General features: G+C 53.2%; 5 protein-coding genes across 5 annotated transcripts; 2 read left to right on the top strand and 3 right to left on the bottom strand.

The window, feature by feature from the left end:
• Window positions 1–674: 674 nt before the first annotated feature.
• Window positions 675–1,667, top strand: BNA7 (Kynurenine formamidase; the record flags this gene model as incomplete). Its single annotated transcript, XM_014691707.1, has 1 exon — window positions 675–1,667. One exon carries the CDS (start codon window positions 675–677, stop codon window positions 1,665–1,667), a length of 993 nt encoding a protein of 330 aa, XP_014547193.1.
• Window positions 1,668–1,823: 156 nt separating this feature from the next.
• lxr4 (L-xylo-3-hexulose reductase) lies at window positions 1,824–2,821 on the bottom strand (the record flags this gene model as incomplete). The annotated part of the gene is made up of 2 exons (XM_014691708.1): window positions 1,824–2,677; window positions 2,758–2,821. The coding sequence occupies 2 exons, from the start codon at window positions 2,819–2,821 to the stop codon at window positions 1,824–1,826; spliced, it is 918 nt and encodes a 305-aa protein (XP_014547194.1).
• An 8,028-nt stretch (window positions 2,822–10,849) lies between these two features.
• STK32A (Serine/threonine-protein kinase 32A) lies at window positions 10,850–13,148 on the top strand (the record flags this gene model as incomplete). Its single annotated transcript, XM_014691709.1, has 7 exons — window positions 10,850–10,892; window positions 11,132–11,254; window positions 11,392–11,503; window positions 11,569–11,773; window positions 11,829–11,984; window positions 12,124–12,575; window positions 12,650–13,148. The coding sequence occupies 7 exons, from the start codon at window positions 10,850–10,852 to the stop codon at window positions 13,146–13,148; spliced, it is 1,590 nt and encodes a 529-aa protein (XP_014547195.1).
• A 1,737-nt stretch (window positions 13,149–14,885) lies between these two features.
• On the bottom strand, window positions 14,886–16,729 carry napA_0 (AP-1-like transcription factor napA; the record flags this gene model as incomplete). The annotated part of the gene is made up of 3 exons (XM_014691710.1): window positions 14,886–15,120; window positions 15,179–16,197; window positions 16,268–16,729. 3 exons carry the CDS (start codon window positions 16,727–16,729, stop codon window positions 14,886–14,888), a joined length of 1,716 nt encoding a protein of 571 aa, XP_014547196.1.
• A 2,612-nt stretch (window positions 16,730–19,341) lies between these two features.
• On the bottom strand, window positions 19,342–19,617 carry grg-1_1 (Glucose-repressible protein; the record flags this gene model as incomplete). The annotated part of the gene is made up of 2 exons (XM_014691711.1): window positions 19,342–19,435; window positions 19,496–19,617. The coding sequence occupies 2 exons, from the start codon at window positions 19,615–19,617 to the stop codon at window positions 19,342–19,344; spliced, it is 216 nt and encodes a 71-aa protein (XP_014547197.1).
• Between the last annotated feature and the right edge of the window lie 800 nt (window positions 19,618–20,417).

Genomic DNA, 20,417 nt, shown 5'->3' on the forward strand with positions numbered 1-20,417 from the left:
TCTCACTGTACAATCTGCCTCCTGAGTTTAGTGGCTAGTAGGTGAGATTTGAACATGGAGCCACGGCACTCCCGTGCTGCCGTGCTGCCGTGCTACTGCCGTGCCGCGTCCGCATCCGGGGCTTCGTCGGCCGATTTCACTATTCAAGGGAAGAAAAAGACGACGAGGTCTGGTCGAGATGCCAGGTACCTGCTTCCGGCTGCTGTTGCCAAGTGCCTGGGTATTCGCATCGGGTGTAGACGGCGCGTTGGAGCCATTCCGCTGCCGAATGCCGCCGATCCGACGACCCAAGCAAATATTGGGAGCGGAAGCTACCAGACATGATGCCGTTTCCAAGCCGCCTCCCGCCTCCCGCCTCCCGCAGCCCGCAACCCGAAAGAAACCCCGCCGTGTTTAGTCTAGTCTCTAGTCTGTTTGATGCATGTGGATACAGTTTGTCCCGGCTGCTGGGGCGCTTGGCAAACAAATACTAGTCTAGTCTGGTATTTATTAGAAACCAGACTGCACATTCACCTTGTTCCCACGTCGAAAATGCTGTCGTCCTGGCTTCTAGAACAGAAACTCCCTTTTGTCTGCTAAGACCTGGTACCGTTGACCTCTTCTCCCGCACAAGCCACCATTCGGCGTGTCTGCCACGCCTGTCCGACCGCATCCGACGTCTGAGCCACTCAGCAATGCCAATGGCCGATATCCACCACAGCTGGTCGTCCACGCCGTGGCAGCGGCAGCATCACCTTGCAGTGCCCATGTTGCACAAGTCTCGCGTCCCCTACACCCGTCCGTCCAACAGCCTCCAGCACGTCCATGTCTGGGTCCCGACCAAGTATGCACCGGACGAACCCAGAGCGCCCTCGCCGTCGTGGCTCCCTCCCCCCGACACCACGCTCTGGATCGTCTACATCCACGGCGGCGCGTGGCGAGATCCGCTCGATACGGCCGACAACCTGGCGCCCGCGCTGAAGAGCCTCTCCCCGGCCTGGCTCGCCTCCCGCGAGGCCCCCGTCGCCTTCGCCTCGGTCAGCTACTCGCTGTCGCCGTACCCGCAGCACGCGACGCACCCGAGCGCGCCGTCCGACCCGAGCCGCAATGCCACGCACCCCAGGCACATCCTCGACGTGCTTTCCGCCATCGCCTACCTCCAGAGCGCCGCCGGCTTCGGGAGCAACTACATCCTGGCGGGGCACAGCTGCGGCGCCACGCTGGCGTTCCAGGCCGTCGTGAACCCGGCGAGATGGGGAGTCGACCCGGACAGGGCGCCCGTCCAGGCGCCCCGGGTGGTCGTCGGCCTCAACGGGCTCTACGACATGCCCAAGATGGTGGCGCGCCCGGGCCATGGCTACCGCCAGCACCGCGAGGTCTACGAGCAGTTCACGAGGGGCGCCTTTGGCGACGACGAGCGCGTCTGGAGGGCCGTCAGCCCCGTCTACATAGAGGACTGGGCGCGGGAGTGGCCCGGCGGGAGACACGCGCTGCTCGTGCAGAGCCGCGAGGACACGCTGGTTCCGTTCTCAGAGGCCGAGGCGCTGGAGGCCAGCTTGTTGAAGTCCAAGGGCGAGCGGCTGAGCGTCGAGCTGGTCGAAGGGCGCGGCGACCACTATGACATCTGGAAGCAGGGCACGTTGTTGGCGGAGATGCTGACGCGAGCTATTGACGTGTCGGGACTGTAAGAGTTGTCCTGTATTCATAATCGCCCCCGAAGGCAAAATGAGAAGAAAAGACAGAAAGTATCCCACATCCATGACCGAGTATAAACCGCCGCACATACATGTCTTGACAAGAAGAATCCTCGGCGTAGAAACAAGAAAAAAGACACCGCCATCCGATCATGCAATGGACATCTTCATGCCGCCGTTTGCGCAGACCACGCTGCCGGTAGTCCAGCCCGCCTCCTCCGAGCACAACATGTCGATCGTCCCGGCAATCTCCCCCGTGAGGCCGGGCCTCCTCCCCGCCATGCCCTCGCGCACCGTCTTGTCGAACCTCGCTGCGTCCTCGCCCACCGCGTCCAGCACGTCCCTGTCCCCGTGGTACGCGGCCAGCGGCGCCGCATCCACGTACGGCTGGTTGATGCTCCAGAACGCGCCGCCCGCCTGCGCGTACATGTCCCCCCACGCCGGGCCGGGGTTCACCGCATTCACCGTCGCCCTCTCGGCCAGCTCCCTGCTCCAGGTGCGCGTCATGGCCTCGACGGCCGCCTTGCTCCCCGCGTACACCGACTGGCCCTGGTACCCGATGGACGAGCTGACGCTCGAGACGTTGACGATGCGGCCCGAGCGGTCGGTGGGCAGGAACGGCGCCGCGGCCTGCGTGAGGAGCAGCGGCGCGAGCACGTTGACGGCGTACACGCGGCCGAACTCGTCGGCGGTGATGGGGCCCAGCGCCGCGTCGTTGAGGTGCTGGTTGGACGCCACGCCGGCGTTGTTGATGAGCGTGTCGATCTGGAACGCGCCCGAGGGGCTGTAGGCGGCGAAGAGCGCGCGCGCGGCGGATATGATTTGCGGCGCGGCCGCGGACGGGTCGGAGAGGTCGGCTTGGACCGAGGCGCACCGGACGCCGTGCGACGTCGAGAGCTCCGCGACGAGGGCCTCGGTGCGCGCCTTGGAGGACTCGGATGTGTATGCGAGGACGAGGTTGGCGCCCTTGGCGGCTAGACGTCTTGCTACGGCTTCTCCGATTCCTGTATTCCGGGGACGTGGTCAGTCGACAAGCGGGCGGGAAGAGGAGGTGCTTGTGGCCCGTGGACGGGGGAGGACAAACCCCGCGAGCCGCCGGTGACGATGGCCAGCTTGTTCTCATACGGTCGTGACAGTCGCTTTGCCATACTGGGGGCTTTGATCAAGTACACGCAGATTCCTGCTTGACTGCGGAATCTTCAAATTCAAGTTACATGCGCGCGACCAGCGATATAAATCTTGCATGTTTCCTGGCCCGGGAGCCGTCATGTCAAACCGCGGGGCAAATGGGGCCCCATGGCGGGGTGCTGCCTCCCGATAGCGGGTCTGCGCTGGGCAGCATCAAACATTGAAATAAGCGCTCCAACGACAACTGAGTTCAGGTATCGAGAGAGGAGCCTGCTGCTACCCTAGACTCCACTTGCTCTCCAGCTGTTTCCCAACATTGAAGCTTGCGAAACGGGGTTGAGAGCTGGTTTATGACTTTATTCGGCGGGTGGCGTCGCTTTGTTGCAACATGATGAAATCCAAGACATCTTGTGGGATGCGCATTGTCCCGTGTGACGATGTTCCCTGATTGCTGTGGAAGCGCGCCAATAGCGATCCGTCGCCTCCCCATCTCCGAGTTTCCTGCGTTTACACGTGGAGCTTGTAGAAATTTCCGAAGAGGTGATCAAGGCAATTCCGAGTACCGGGCCTGGCCGTTTTGAAGAGGCGCCTGGTCGCACAGCGAGACCGTTCACGGATACCAGACTCTGCCGAAGCGGTAGTCGTCCACGAGGATAGTAAATTTGTACTTATAGGGCGAGATACCGCTGTCATAGTTCATAATATGTCGTTTCATGTTGACACATAAAGAGAGATCCGCTAGGCGTGCGTAATCGACCCGATTCTGACTACTATTCATACGAGAGACACCTTGCTACCTGCCGAACATTCTATTCAACCAACACCAATTCTTGGCCACCACATCAAGCCTCCTCAATGCCATTCTGTTTGAATTGGGCGTATCGGGGCCTTGATCGACCTGGGCCATAGCGTACATACTCTCCGCGGAGGGCTTGGAGCTGTTCGATTAGCCGGGTCGACATAACCTTCTAACATTGCAGGCCACTGTCGAGTAAAATGTACAAGTCTTCTCTTCTGTAGCGCGCGCGTGTATGTTCTAGCTGTCAAACGAAGAACATAGAAAGTGCAAACTCGTTCCTAAATGAGCATCATCTATTTCATATTTGAAACGCCAGTGATTCGGTAATCGGGACAGCGACGGAAGCCCAAATGATTCGGATATACAAAAGCTGACTTCAAAGAGCTGCCACATACAATGAATGGCCAGTGACATCGAGGCATGTCGCAGAAACTCGTCACCGTGATGGCCTTTTGCAAATGGGCTTGCATTTGTGAAGCTGCTCAATAAAGCGTCTGTGTGCTCCGTCTGGCCTGGCTTTTCGGATGCCCATGGGTCACAGCGAAATGCCTTCAAATGTTCCTCTCTGCATCCGGGTTGGGTCCGTCGTCCCCTGGCCAATGTTGTCCGCAATGGCAAAGCAGTGGCTGCCAACCACCACAGGGTCTGCGATTTAGTGCTTGATCTCTGATGTTTGAGGATCTGAACTGCGGCTGATGCGTGAGCCACGGTTCTCCACGGTTTGCAGATCGGTTGCATTGACTTGACTCTACAGTAGCACCCTGACAGCCCATCGCCTGCCGGTCGTCAAGCCGCGATTTCTCGACTGGGAAGGCCCTTGTTGGTTAGAACATGTCTTCAAGGAAGCTGATATTTTGATCCTTGCAAATTTCGGGGTAATGTAGCTGTTTGGATTCTTGGACGAAAACCATGCACCAACCAACCAAGTCATCTGGGGATGGGACATAGGAGGACCAGAAAACACAGAATCCAGGTTCCAAACAAAGAACGGACCGTTTCCAGCTTTGGGACAATGCTCCTACGAGGACCACGCTGTCAATATGCAAGACTTAGCGCGGCGCCTCCAGCCCGTGTCATTGTCATGGCACACTAATTAATTGGCCACATGTACTGTCAGCGACTGATGCCCCTGAAAGAAGCTCAAGCATCGTGGACGTCACGGGCAAGATATCAGGGTTCTTCCGGTTTCGCTCATGCTTACCGGTATCAGCCATATTTGGAGCTGACTTGCCGGGCTGAGGCATACCGCCGCAAACCAACCCGGTTTCTGAAACAAGATACTGCGATCAAATTACGTACTCTGAATCAGCCGCCGCTCTGGCCGCAAAGAGAAGGACCACTACATGCGGCTGCATGGCTAAAGATGGCTATTGACCACGGTAACTGGAATGTAGTGCGACTGGTTGGATGGAGAAGTTCGCCCGTAAGCTCGCCACGTTGGCTCTAAGAGAGAGTAGAGTGTTGGGGGTGGTCGATGATGTTGCTCCAGAAGGATGACACCATGCGCGAAACGTGCTCTATAAAACGTCCTTGATACGATCTGTAATTTAACCTGTAGTATGGTAATGAGCTAAGCTGCATTCCGTGCGCTCGAGTCCGGATGTCGGGGGAGCAATGGCAATGCACTGGTTTGCACACTTTGTCTACGTGGCTAGGTAGTTATCAAACTGAGTAGATTCGTTTCGGAAAGATAACGACAGACAATTCTGTACTGATTTAGCTTGGTAGTGATTACCACCCTACGGAGTACCTGTACATACATACAGACCTATCGGCCAAACTTGGCATATAGCCTGGTCCTGACCACTGGAGTGCACCACAAAGTGGATGCGCGATCGGATCTCAAGGACGAGCCGCCATTTGCGCGGTTGTCTTTGCGACGGCGGCCAATAGCTCGATAAAGCGCAATTGATTTGATGGCGCAAGGCGAGTCCCGCGGATCGGCTCGACGCGGTCGCATTGAGGCCCGACGGCTGGGGTGTACTCCTGTACTGCCGTTGTGGTTCCAACGCAACTGTATCGTCAACCTTTAAACAGAGATGCACTTGTCTGGCTTTGACGTACAAGTCATCTTACAAAGTGCGGTTCCACGGGCGTATAGGTATATGTACCCCAGATAGTGAATTGATGTAGATGACACCGGACAGTTTGTTAGCAAAAGCAACTAGCGCCACTGAAACTCGGCTGTTGACGCTTGTAAGAAGAGCCGCACCAGGGGCAGAGTTTCCCTTTGCCAAGGGCCCGCTTTGATCTCGATACAATTATGGTGTTTTGCTCCTCCTGCTTGTACGTCGAACTGGAGTGACTGTAGAAGTCGCTATTCCCTCAAATCTTGCTGCGTAGGACACAACTAAGCTGATAACTGTGATTTGTGGTGGCGCTGCTGGTGGATAGATGGTTGTACCGAGTCTTTGGCAAGACACTTACCCGTCACCCGACGCTTTCTATCGTGGCATATGTTTTGATAATATTAGCAGCCAAAGATATCCCCTTCCTTATCCAGCCTGCTCGCTAAATTGGTCGACTAGGTGCGGCTATCCATATTGGTGGGCAATCAATCAAGAACAGTGTCATGGTACAGAAACAGAACCAAGAAACATCCAGAGTACAGAGTAGTACACCCCTCATTTAAGTGACCCAGAAAACAATAAAATTAGGGCGTCTCCGGACCACTCATGTCAGTAAGAACAGTGACATTCAGAGGTCGAATACTGTCGACTCCTCTCGCAGGGCGCAAACGGGCGCCCTCGCTTCAAGCCCTTGAACCAACAACCCTCTTGGGGCTTTTGCGACAGTCAAGGGCATCAAGGCACGCTGTTGCGTACTCCTAGCTCCCTCATGGTACGGAGTAGACCGCCTCATGATGATAGGCAAGCTGACAACCCCTGGCCTCCTGCACCACTTAAAAAAAAAGTGATTTGCATGGGCAAGTGCTACATAGTGGCTTGCTGGGATCGACAGGACACGTGGGCCAGCAGGGATCGAAACCAAATTAGCAGCCAAGTTTAGCAGCCAACCAACGTGGGGGACTTTTGAACAATCGCCAAGTCCCATCAAGTATGAGCATCCCGTATTGGATTTCTGGTCGTGATGGTATCACGAAGGAGGGATTGTTGAGTTTGGAGGATTTGGTATGCAGTGAAAACTTGTAGTTCTATTAGTGATGTTTGCTTGTTGTAGCGGGAGAATGCCTACCAGCTCAACGACCACACTTCTTTTTGCTTGTTTCGGTTTACAAATCTATTCCATTGACCGCATGCCCTTTGTGCATTGTCGCGCTCAAATTCACTTATTGAGTAGAGAACTAGGGTCGCGTCTTCCACACACATGACTTGCTGTAAGCAAGGCTCCGTATAAGCATCTCAGATGCGATCAATTCCCTTAAGCCTGAATCTGCATAAGCCCACACTGCATATTATATCAGCTATTGCATGTCGGCTGACTGATCCTGCCGCACTTTGGAGCGGGATGACAGGATATTATCTTATGCCTCGACAGTTTGGGCATTACTGTATGTTTGCACCCAACAAAACAATGAGGAGACACCTACGTTGAGTTGAACCCTGGTTAACTAGCGATGTGTACACCTGGATATTTCGGCGGATAGAAACACTCATTGTTAGGGCGGTACGGAAATTGCTGTATGGGCCAATAGAGACGAGACCAGATAAAATCAGGCGACATGATGGCGGAACCCTTGAAATGCTGTACAATATTAGCGTGTTGACGGAGGGAAAAAAAAATTGAGACGAACTCTCGAGTGCTGTCTCTTGATACCGCGCGCTAACACACAGTCCAACGCCTGACCCGATGAGGAGGGATCGTTCCTTCCCATCTTGCGGTTTCCTAATAAGTGTTCTTTGTACGGAGTATTACTGGCAAGCTTCTGCAATGTCTAACTGGGACCCCTGCTCTTTACTCCGTGCCTAGAGAGAAAGAGGACATCTGGAGGGCCATCCCATTTATTTCACCCTGCCTCAATCTGGCAAACTATGCGGTTGGCTTCAACAGGCTTCCAGCCAACCCCAACTCCGCCTATGACCCAGATCTTTGCTTATCGGGCTTGAATAATGTCTTTGCTCTCTTCTTCCTTTCCGTTCCGCTACCCCGAGCTCAAATCCAACCATCTCCGAGTTCAGCGATCTAAGGGACCACTCAAGCCGCTCAGAAAATGATCATCATCGTCATCGTCGGCCACGCCGACCCAAGCCTCGAGAGAAGATTGGACCCTCACCTCGGCCTGGGCGCCCGGTCCGCTCTTTAGGACCATTTCGGAGCCCCTTCTCCACTCGGTCTTTGCGAGTGCCAGCCTTGTGAGGGTACAGATTCCGCCACTGCCACTAGTACTATGTTGAGACCCTTGCACTTTGCTGGGAGCAATCTCATTGTGTACGTAGTGTTTGTGTGTGAGGATACTCCGTACTTAGCAGAATATCTCGATGTACGGAGTACATACAACCAAGTTCCTCTGCCAGGTGTTGGTGGACTACAAGACGCTAAGGATACAATGGCTTGCCGAAGTCTATTCTCCATGGAGTAACTACCTCCGGCTTTGTGGTGGCAATCTCGTACTACTACGATCAACCTGACTAAAGACACCTACCGAGGCGTCCATGGCCACTCGACAGACCAAAATGCCAGCTACCCAAACTCAAAAATTTAGAGAAAAAGAAAATTCTCTCAAAAGGGCGATACGGTGGTATGCCAAGGGACACTAGAATAATGGCTACTATTTCCCAAGGCTTTCAAGCAAGCAGGGCAGCAAAAAATATCATATCGAGTCTCTGCAAAACGGGATGAGTCTTCACAACTCGATTCTCTAATGAAATAATAAGATGTCGTTCTAGGAAATCGGGGGGGGGGTGACATCTGATGGGCGGCTCAACCAGGCATCGTGCCGAAGCATCGCAGCCATGAGGACGTCCTTGTTCCCTCTGGAAAATTCGAGCCTCCCAGCTGCCGTGATGTCGTTGTCTCACAGGCCAGGGACCGACCAAGCCTAGGAACAAGTCTGGAACAGTGCCAGAAGGTCTGCAGAAGTAATGGAAGGTCTGCCGAGACCTCCAGGCGCCGCCATTGACTCTTCGATACAGTCGATATAAAGTATATACATGTACATATGTACTCAAGTGCAGAGGCATAACGACACTCACTGGGCGCACCCCATGCCTTGTTCAATGACACTTGTAATGTTTGCAAAGCTCGGCCCTTCAAGAGGGCTCAGGACTCAGGCATTGGCGTGCTGCAACGGCTTCCATTCTTCGCGTGGGAGCGTGGCAGCGTGGGCACCCCTGCATCAGCAGTGGGGTGGTTCAATGGCCCTGGGAGCACAAGTCACCATGATTGATGGTTGTTTTACGACGTATTGTACGGAGTAGGGGGGGAGCACATTGGACAAATCAGCAGCAGCATGCATGCAGCCAGCAATCACTAATCGACACCATCATCTGCAGTTTGCTTCATGTTTGGATCACCAGTACGACCATAGACTGCGGCACTGCGGCACTACGGCACCTTAACACCGCGGGACGGCCACCTGAACTTGTAGAGGTGCGCGCCAGGCGGTGGACGGAGTCATCATGGACCAAGTGTCTGGTGCACATGCTGGCCTTATACGGGTTTGGGGGGCTGGCGCTGGGCTCCCGAGCACCCAAGATTCGAGGTGCATGTTTGCAATCATGCAAGATGAAGCGAAATTTGTGGACCAGGAGTCGACCAGTCCATGACGGTAGATGGCCCATCAACCTATGTACTCGGTATGTCTTGTTTCAATGTCCGGCCGCTCCCCGTCGTGTACCCGACCGCGGGAGTTGGTGGTGTGGCACATGTTGCCTGTGCCTGTCTGTGTCTGTGTCTGCATCTACATCTGGTGCCGGGTCTGGCAACCATGGTGCATGGCCAAGGATGCAGGATGCAGGCTCTGTGCTCTGTGCTCTGTGCTCTTCTTCAATGCTCACGATTCGAGTCCTAACGTGTTGCCCATGGTTGAGGTGAAAGCGCATCTGTCTGTTTAAATGCTCCCGGCCGCCACCGGAGCCCACTTTGGCCAGCTTAAGACCCTCAAGGTTTGGGCTGTGCAACGTCGACGGCAATTCCCATGGCTGGCACAAGGCCGATGTCTCCATCTCGCCTCCCCACAGCCTACGGTCGACTTTTTCTCGAAGCCTGTCGGATTCGTCGCTCGGTATCTGCACCAGTGCACAAGGTGGATTTGGATTGCCTCGATGGCGACACCGCGTTGAAACCGTCGGTTTCTGGTCTGCAGACCTGCACACCACCTTCTTCGGCGAACATTGTATGCAGAACTTGGCCCCTCGTCCCCGGCCCTGCCCTCGTGGCCCTGCCAGGTCCCCCTTTCTTCCTGGCACTTCTACTTAGTACCTACCTAGAGGTACCCAGGTACTCAGAGGTACCTTGCGTGCGCATGCGCGTACCAAGGTACTTGTTGACAGCAGTAGTACTGCATAATGCCTGCACGTGCGTAAAAGTACCCCGTAGTCATCCTGGGCTACAGCGCCCGAGACGGTCAGAGTGAGAGCCTGAGCCGTCACAAGTCAGCCAGTAACCGATAAGATTACACCGCGCCTGGCCGCCCTTTCCTTGCATGTGGCCTTCAAATGTTCTCTCCTACTAGGGCCATTTTTTTCTTCTTTTCGGGCTTTAAAGTTGCTGGTTGCTTCACCGTTGCGTTGCGCCTCCAGATGTCCCACAGCCTTTAGCCACTTGGCTCGACAACCTTTGGATTCGGAACCTTCTGCCTTTTCTTGTTTGCAATTTCCATTCGGGCCAGACCTTTTCCCTCATCTGCCCCCGAGACGCCCTCGCGGACAGATACAGCCGACCCTGTCTCTCGTCCCGTTCGAGACGACGGCACAGCCTGCGCAACCTCACGCTTCAGCTTGCTCCGCAATTGACCTGTGATCGACTGCCCCGGTCGTCACCCCGTCACGATTCCAGCGACGCCTACCTTGGTGAGCCGCCGCTCTTCGCTGCACTCTCAGCTCCAACGTCTCAGGACCCTCGGGCCGTTCTCGAATCGCGCTACCCACGCCCGCCGGCCAGCATTCTTTCCACTTCGCCTTTCGGCACACACGACGCCCGACGAGAAGATCCCATCAAACTTGGCTTCATACGCCGTCCCTGCCAGACATCTCGCAGCCCGAAAGGCTTCCGACACCCACTATGCTTCTTGGTTTGCGACTAGGATAACCTTCTCTTCCTCTCTTGTCCCGTGCTCGTTCCTATCAGCATGGGCAACGGCCAAGGAAAGCCCGTCGATCTCAATGGCGAAGGTAAGTTGTTACTCGCCAACGCCTCTGTGCTTACCTTTGTATTCTGTAATTATTACCATGGCCATTTCTACCGCCAAGTGCTGTTCCACCGTCGCCAGCGAATGCCCGAGCTCCTCCGTCTATGCTCGTCGCTCGCCGACCATCTGCACATGACGCCGCTTCTACGCCTGGCACTGCCGTTCCGCCTCGAAACCGTCACGAGCCTTGTTTGACATATGAAGCTAACCAACGGCTGGTAGTAAATCTCAATCACTTCCGCTTGTTGCGGGTCGTCGGCCGAGGCGCTTTTGGCAAGGTGCGCATTGTCGAGCGCAAGGACACAAATTTGTCCTTTGCGTTAAAGTACATTCGAAAGGATGAAGGTAAGCGGACAAACCAATTTTGGCATCTCTCCACATGCTCCACGACTCGACCCCTGCCGAGACACTCTACTCTGTTGGACTCGAACCGGCTCGAGCGTATTAATCATGTTCCCGGAGCTGACTTGGCCTCGATGAAGTCGTTAAATCCGAAAGCGTGCGCAACATCATTCGCGAGCGAAGGATGTTGGAATACGTTAATCACCCCTTTATCTGTAACTTGAGATACAGCTTCCAAGATATTGAATACATGTAAGCCTGTATTGAAAGTAGGATTCACGAATTGCGCGCGGGGACGCTAATCCGTCTTGACATAGGTATCTCGTGGTGGATTTGATGAGTGGTGGTGACCTGCGATTTCATATTTCAAGAAAAACCTTCACTGAGGAAGCCGTTCGATTCTGGATTGCTGAACTCGGGTGTGCACTGCGTTATATCCATGAGCAAAATATCATCCACAGAGACGTCAAGCCCGATAACGTTTTACTCGATGCCGACGGTCATGTCCACTTGACAGATTTCGTAGGTAGCACTCTACTGCCTTGGCCTTTGGGTATCATTGCTGACTGTTGTGCAGAATGTGGCATCGGATATCGTTCCAGGAAGGGTCCTTACTAGCAAATCAGGCACATTGGCTTATCTAGCACCGGAAGTCTATTCAGGTAAAGGCTACACTGTGTGTGCTGACTGGTGGTCCCTGGGAGTCTTATTCTATGAATGCATCTACAACAAGGTATGTGGGAACTCAAAAACAATGTGACAGCAGAGGCAGTTATCCCGCCCTCCCCTTCTTAGGCATTTGTCTCTGAATGTAGGGGAGTCTGGATGCCATGCTCTGCTAGTATGTCCCAGTGAATTAACTCAGCCCATAGCGCCCCTTTGACGGCAGCAGCGAATCTACACTCAGCCAACAAATTCAGAACTCGAGCCCCAGATATCCCGTTACACAGCCGCCTGTCTCGTTGACCTGCCTGTACTCTATTCGGGCAGCTCTGGACCCAAACCCACGAACTCGTATGGGTTCAACCTGGGAAAGTTTCATTTACAACGACTTTTTCAAGGCTATCGACTTCAACCTCCTAGAACAGAAGAGGATAGAGCCTATTTTTATCCCCTCCTCTGATAAAACCAACTTCGATGCCACATACGATCTTGAGGAGCTGCTACTCGAAGAGGCACCTCTGGAGGCTCGAGCTAGGCGCCAAAAGCCTCGAGAAAGATTAAAGGAAGACGCAACAGACCAGGAGATCAGAGAGGACGAGTTATATCGCATGATCGAAAAGGATTTCCGACCCTTTGATTATACTGTGGCCGCGTACAAGAAGTATGTTTCACTCGTCCACACGCTCTCCCACAACCCCCGTTCCCTTGGAGCCAAGTTTCTAAAACCACACATAGAATCACGGAGGCATCTCGCAGCTTGAATGGGGATCCACAATCGGACGTACAGCCAAATAATCACCCTCAGGCTCTAACAACAGATAAAGCTACACCTATTCCTGCCGGTGGAACCGTTCAACAAACCTCTCACCCAGTACCTGCAGGAACAATACCTAACCCTGATCCTAGACAAGGTCGACCTGTGCGTCCCGCGCCGCCGCCTCCCCTGTTTCACCAGAGCGAATACGTCTCGCGAGCACTGCCGCCGACAAGCAAACGAGTAGCAAGTTCTACCGGTGGGGTCTCAGTGACTCTGGATGGCGGAGGGAGTTGGTCTGAGCTTGCTCGACAGGATGCCACGCTTCCGACTGATGCCAACACGCCAGCCGACTCCAAGGCTGAAAGCTCAAGCGGCATGTTTGGCTTTCTTAAAAGCAAAAAGGGTAGAAACAACAGTCCCAAGCCCAAGGAAAGAGGTGTCCTGGGCAAAGAAGGCGCAAGAGTGATCATCAGCTAGCTGTCGACAGATTTTGCGGGCGTGAGCATTCCAATACCTACTGGCCACGTGGCTCTTTGAACACTTTTTGTGACTCGTCATGAAGAACCCAAGAGTCCTTCTCTCGGCTTGGCGATCAAAGTTTCGAGGCATTTCTTGCAAATCAGGAATACTGCGTGTGTGGCTGTGCAAGCTAGTATTTTGTGATGCGAGTTTTCTGCCCGTCGAAGGCAGCGACGATGACGACATGGCGCAGTTTGGGGTAAACCCGACGACCATGCTTGGGGAGGGGGCGGGCGATGTGGTAAAGCCGCGGCGTTTTCGATACATGCAGGATGAGGCAATTGGCGAACTCACTTTACCGAGACGCCCTGGAGTTTTCTTTGAGCAACCGCGGGTAACGGTTTGTACAGAGTGCATACGTCGGCGTAAGGGAATCGGCCAAGTACGCAGACACATCAGGATCTTGCACGTATAATTGTTGCGACTCTCTATTTTTGGTTTGCTTTTTTTTATACTTTATCATATCTTGGTGTTTTGCTGTTTCGTCACCTGGGGCGGCGCGTCCGAGCCAGAAACTATATTACAGAGATGCATTTGCCAACATGTACAGACTATGGCTGTTGGTTGGCCGGTATGGAGGCAGGTGTAGAGCAACGGCCATAAGAGTGGCTTGGGAATAAATAAGGAAATAATCGTTTTGATGACCAAACTTTGACCCCCCCCCCCTGGTAGTGTCGCGAAAGGACAAGAACAACCACGTTTCGGCTGCTAGCCTGTGCATTTTTTCCTTCCTATTTTGGCGGCCCGGGTGTCTGTCATGAGTTTCTCATTGTTAGAACTTGCGTCTCGAGTTTGACATGCGGCGCGTGCATTGAATACGGTGGCGGTGACAGTGACGGCATTTAACCAGCTGCGTAGGGGTGGGCATATATACGTGTGTATGTGTGTCCGCAAAACTCAAGGGCTTTGGATAGGATACTCTCTATGATGTATCCATGATGGGAAGCAAATGGCAAAACATTGAGTGGATTTATTGAGCAATGTCACTTCTCTGTTTGATATACACGACTACCATGAACCTTGCAATGCTGACAATCACACCGGCGAAAAAACATGAATCGTCCAAAACACACCTCGTGTCTGTTAACACGATGCAATTCAAAGTACATCTGCCTGAATGCCAACTAGGTAGTTAAGATGGTTCAAAGGTAAAAAGGAAAATAGTCCAACTCCCCATTGTTGCAGATATCCGGGACAAAAAAGAAAAGAAAAGAAAAAGCAACTGGCATCAACTTGGAATCTCGACAAAAAGACCCGTTTCCCAAAATAAAACAAAACATAAAAACTCTAGCTCAAGTAGCAGATGCGTAGCGACTGTGAGGGAGAAGTCATAATTGTGGTGGTGTATCTTTTGTCAGTTGGCTCCGCCCTTGTGTTCCTTTCCTACTTTGCTCGATAAGGTTGCCATGTTGCCCCTGCGCCGTGCCGAAATTACCCCTCTTCCTAGGCAAGTCGATTTTCCATATGTGTTTCCCAACCGGCTATGTCGTGAACGCCGTAAATATCCTACTCTTGTATTGTATTTTTGCTCTTGTTACCATGCTCATAATCATCCACGCGTGACAGAAGGCTGGAAAAAGATGTTGCGCCTCCGGCCCAAGACTAAAGCCATACATACACTGTACACAGCACTAGCTCGTGTGTCGTTACCAACCGAACGGCCAGCTAGGGGACATGCCGGTTGGGAATGAGCCGTCAGGGTGTTGTCACTCCATTCGGCTTCTCCGGGTCAACAGAGATGCCTAGCTTAGTGGCCATGCAATCCGCGGATACATCCTTGCCCATGTACTTCTTGAGAATCGTGTCGAAATCCCTTTCAGCCACCACAGGACCACTGCCAGAACACTTGGCCTTCTTGGTAAGTTCAGAGCATAGCCCATCCAGGTCGAATTCACCGTTCTGGGCCTTGGGACACTCTTGCAGCTTCTCCCTGTTGCAGACATTAGTATTAAATGGTACAGGAAAGTTGCACATTGGTGAGTACGTACCAGAGTTGATTGCAACTCATATTCGGCTTGTTACCCATATCATCGTCAATGGAATTCTGCTGGGCGTCAATCTCGGCAATGAGGTTCTTCTTTGGAGCATGCTCGTTGGGAGCAGCATTATAAGGCGTGAAAAAGTCGGTGTCTACTCCGTCATTGAAGAAGAAGTCATCAAAAGTTGGGTTGGACAAGACGTTCTCCTGTGACTCTCGGTAATCACCAAACAATTGGGGATCAAAGTGGCCGCCGCCGTTCTGCTGGACAAGCCAGTCAAAGCTAGGACTAGCAATGTCAACATGGGCAAACTGAGCGAATGGTTGATCCGCTGTCGTCGTCGCGGGCTGCTCCTCGCCAATGGTTGTCAGTGTCTCGAGAGGCTTGAAGCTCATGGGAGACTGTGTAAAAGGTTCGGGAGAAGTCCCACAGGACGAGCTGGGGCCGGCGTTGGAGTTGGATGATGCGGAAGGTGAGCTAGTAGCGGCAGCAACACTGAAGGGGACGGAATCGACGCTGGCACGGGAGCCAGTGCGAGTCGAGTTGGACATGGAAGGCGCAAAGACGCCGGCAAATTTAGCAAAGTCGTCCTGGGTTGGCCGCTGCACGCTAGACTGAGGCGATTTGCCTTCGCTGGCAATGCTGCGGGCTGGGCTGTTCTTCTGGCCGTTCTGTTGGGGACTGAGAGGCTGTGATGAAGGCTGCTTGATTGGCGGGCCGGGAAGGGCGCCGAACTTGGGGAACTCGAATTGAAAGCTGACATCGCTCAAATTATTCAGAGCAGCACTGCCAAATGACACCTTGTCTCGGGGTGTGGGCTTGTGCTGTGACATGACAGCGACACGCTGCTTATACTGGTTCAACTCGGTAGTGATGCGATCCACTTCGGCTCGTAGCTTGCCATTCTCATGGTTGGCAGCCTCGGAAGCCTTTTCTAGCTCATCAACCTTGGTCTCCAGGTCCTTTAGATGCTTTTCCTTACGCTCCCTGAAAGCTCGCTGAGCGGCTCTATTCTGTGCCTTGCGCTTCTTCCGTTGGCAGTCAGCAAAGCCGGGCGTAACATGAAGATGAAACACGACATATGGGAAGAGTACTTACCGAAGTTGGCTCAGAGGTGAGGGGCTTGCGGCCAGGCTTCTTGGCAATCTTCTCTGTGCCTTCCCGTCTCTTGGAGTCATTGCCGGGACTGCTGTCATCTTCCTCGTCATCAGGATGACTTCTCTTCTCATGGCCATCATTCTCCGTCGACTCGGATGAGACAGTTCCGGGGGCATCCGCAACCATCTTGGCATGTTCACCGCCGTTACTGGCAAACGAAAAGTCGAAGCTAGAGTCGCCAAAGTCGTAGTCGATGTTGTCTAGGTACGGGCTCTCTTGGAAGGCAGAATTGTCCACATTCTGCATCGGAGAGCCCTGGAATGAGCTCGGGGACACAGATAAGCCTTTGGCTGTCGGCGAGGCGGAAGCCTGCGGTTTGTTGGCGTTGAGCGCAGCGAAAAGCAGGCTCTGTTGATGCGGGGTTAGGAGGAAGTTGGGTGGCAAAGAACCGCCTGAAGCCATCGCGATTTTGGTATTTTTTCTTCTTTTTTGGCAGTGCAAGCGTGTACAAGCGCGAGGAGCGATGATTTTAGGGGGTAGGAGCAAAAAGATACAAGCAAAAAAAGAAGGAAAGACAGGGTGCAGACAGTAATGCCGTTATGGATCAAAGTGTCCAGTGTGCGGTGGCGGGTTCGGTCTTAAGTCCGGAAAGCGACACAGTGACGCAAGCCACAGCTCACGGATATGAGGAGCAACAGCTCGGATACACTGAATGAAGCACTCGAGTTGTTCAGGGCTATGATTGCATTCTTTGCCCACCAGGAGGAGCGCAAAGAGTTGGCGGACGACCCAAGTGAAAAACAAAGGCCAAGGGCGTACTGGACGAGTGGCTGGGGGGCGAAACGACTTGCAGCACGTTGCAGGGTGTTTCGACAATGGGGGATCCTGTAAGGCGGGAGTCGGAAAAAAAAGTTGCTGCCTGAGTCACGAATTGGCCTCTTTGTTCCAGTCGATTCTGCCTCGACAGGTGCTGAGACGAATTCAGGGGTGGGAAGCAGAATGATGAGTTGATGGCAGGTCGGTTCTGAGGCCCGGAGCCAACGGGGCAGGGAATGGAATCACTGCGAACTGGGACCAGCAAGCGCGAAATTGAATTTGTAAGCCGGTCCAACATTGAAGCCAGGGCGGGGTTCAGGCTGTTCTGGTTTCAGACGCTCCGTGTGAACAACGACAGGAAACGGTAGACGACAAAGCCCGTGAAGGAACGCACGGTGGGTCGCCAACGGGCGTTGCCAATTGACCAGTGGACCGTTGAATCTCCCAGACCATCATATGCATGGGTTGGCCTTGATCCAGATGCTGCTCACTTTCATGCGGGCCACATTCCATGTCAGCATTTTGTCAGGCGGCACTACGGAGTAGAGACTTGGCCTCTCTGCGCGGTTCGGTATTGAGACGCTTGCGCTCGGCCACCCCTGTGTCGCTCACTACCGAGGACTGTGCGCACACTGTACCCAAGGTGAGAAGGCCATCGTTCGAGCTTACAGGCACGTCCAAGCAGACGAGGAAAGCCAGATGTTCATGTCTGGTCCGTTTCCCTCCTGTCTTCAGACAGATCTGACCAGCTGTGATTGCACCCAACTCAGCGGGCAAAGCCTACCTACCATACAGTGCCGAAAACCAGTCGCACTGCCACCAACAGCTCCGCATTCGAAACGTCTAGCGCCAGGGCACGTTAGCTCAATTCTCAGGCCACGCATGCGTGTACAGTACTGCATGTTGTGTATTTCGAACAGTAGTCGGCAGGCTGATAGGTACCTCTGATTTGGTAGTGCGCCCTGCAAGTCACGTGTCCAGCAGCCAAGCACGGAATCTTCCATGCCCCACTCGGGGTTTTGCCCGTTGAGGCCAACCCTGTCACGCGGGAGCCTTTCCGCCGGCGGCCGCCTCGTCTGCCAACCTTTCGACTTCGGGCGACATCCGCGATGGCCGACATTGGATATTCTCATCTTGGGCGAAACGACAACAACAAGATGACCACGTAATTTTCCTTTCTTCCAAGTTGACCAACATAGCTTCATGTGTGAGAGCGATGAGGCTCGGCGTGGCCGTTTGGCGCGGCCAAGCCCCCGGATGCATCGCCCTGCATGCAGTGCTCATGTCGTGTCACCAGAACCTCGCAGCTTGTATGTTTTGCGCCTGTGTTGACTCAGTTTACCTACATGAACGCAAACCAATCCTTGCCAACATCATCTGCACCTCTGGTTATCGAATTCGCGTCCGACGGCCCGTGGAAGAGGCATGACATTGGCCCCACATCCGTGTCCGTTTCATTTAAATCGGACATGGCATCGTAAAAATCGGACGGCTGTCATAATGCAATTTTAAGCAGCTGCATGAACCATACTACTACTTAAGTAGGCAGCAGTACCTGATTTTTATAAGCATGCAAATATAGGCCATGCATGTATAATGGACGTTTCGTATCGCTACAAACGCCCCATTGCAATCAGTAACGGGGCGAATATCATCTAGACACCGTGTCTTATGACACGAACCCTTGGCATATCCAGTACGGCCTTTCAAGGCTCAAAATTCTGCTTCTACATAGTATCGACCCAACGATAGCATCATTTTCAGTCTCAAGCTTGGAGAGTTTGTCCTACAGAGACGTGTGGTGCCTATCGCTCAGGTCTGGTGGGTCGAAATCGATCGATCTGCGATAAACCCATGACAAGCCAGGGAACAACCTACTTCCACCTGCCGCGTTTTATTCTCTGGCAAGTTTCCTGGGACACGGATTGGCGGAATTGTCAAACAAAACATGATAAGAGTGAATCTTGCAACAAGCATTTCCCCGGCAGCTAAATGATCGCGTGTTGCTGGATGCACAGTTAATACTTCCACATGCTGGTGCGATTGAACCCCCGACATAGCTATGGTAGTTCTCAGGTGCGGAGGCAGTAGTCTGTTAATGTATTTTTATTTCCTACTTCATTTAACGCTACGTTAGGGTATTGCGGACCCGGCTGTGTCATTCCGTCTCCGTAATATCGGATCCTCCATAACCATAGAACGCCTCAATCCGTCATTCATGTATCGGCGATTGTAATATACAATTGCAATGAAGTCTCTTAGTTCTTGGCAGCCTGCTTGTGGACCTCGGCCTTGCCATCGTGGGCGTTCTGGTCGATCTTGTCACCGACGGCGTCCTTGGCCGCACTCAAACTGTGAACGTTTATGTTAGTCCAGGATTTATATCAAGAGTTGGGCACACTGCCAACATACCGAGTGCCAACATTGGCGTTGCTGTCCTTGGCAACCTCCTTGTTCGCCTCGTGGCTGGCACCAGACACGGCACCCTGAACAGTCTCAGAGACGTAGTTGGCGGCTTGCTTGACAGACTCCATTGTGAATTTTTAAAGTGATGTTTTGAAGAAGAGAGTTGTGCTGAAGGTTTTCTGATGAGAATTTGAATGATTGGCGAGTTTGTTGATGAGGAGAGGAAGAAAAGGATAGTCAGGAACGAAGGGTCCAAGGGTTTATATAGACGGAGGCATTATCAGGTTGTTGCTGCTTCAACAGCTTTCATCAGAGAATATACTAAAGGCTGTGGGTCAAGAACACCCACTTGTCGAGCACCATAACGCGGCCACTGATGACATTGACGCCAACAAGTTGTCGTCGGCATGCTGAAGTCAAGTTGAATTTTACCAGCGTCATTGCACCTGGACCCCGCAGCCACACGGTGGGGTGCCACACCCGATGCGCTATGGCGGTGCAAGGAACCTTATGACGACATTGGCTGATGACAACCTGTCCCAGCCAACCAAAGTAGCCGCTCTCAAACGTACATGCAGGTCATAGTGGAGACTACATCTTCTTTTGCCTAGCTCGGGATAATGCTCAGTTTCTGGTAGCATCTACAACTCCTAGTCTCGGACAAAGAAAGCATTCTGCTGTCATTTCATTCGCCAGCTTGTTCCTGATTGCGCCGCATATGACGACATAGATCTTTCATCGGATGGATCAAATGATCCGATTCTGAACGGCTCACGAACCCAACGATTTGGGGGGATGAATTGCCAAGTATGTAGTTTCCCTTCTTTGGTCGATTTGATGATGGGGATTTTTCAGGTTTTGCGTCAGGAATTGAGATACTTCCTGAGAAATTCCATGGCGTGCAGGCAAGAAGACCATGATCTGCCGA

This window comes from Metarhizium brunneum, chromosome 2 (assembly GCF_013426205.1).
Source record: "Metarhizium brunneum chromosome 2, complete sequence".
Lineage (NCBI taxonomy): Eukaryota > Fungi > Ascomycota > Sordariomycetes > Hypocreales > Clavicipitaceae > Metarhizium > Metarhizium brunneum.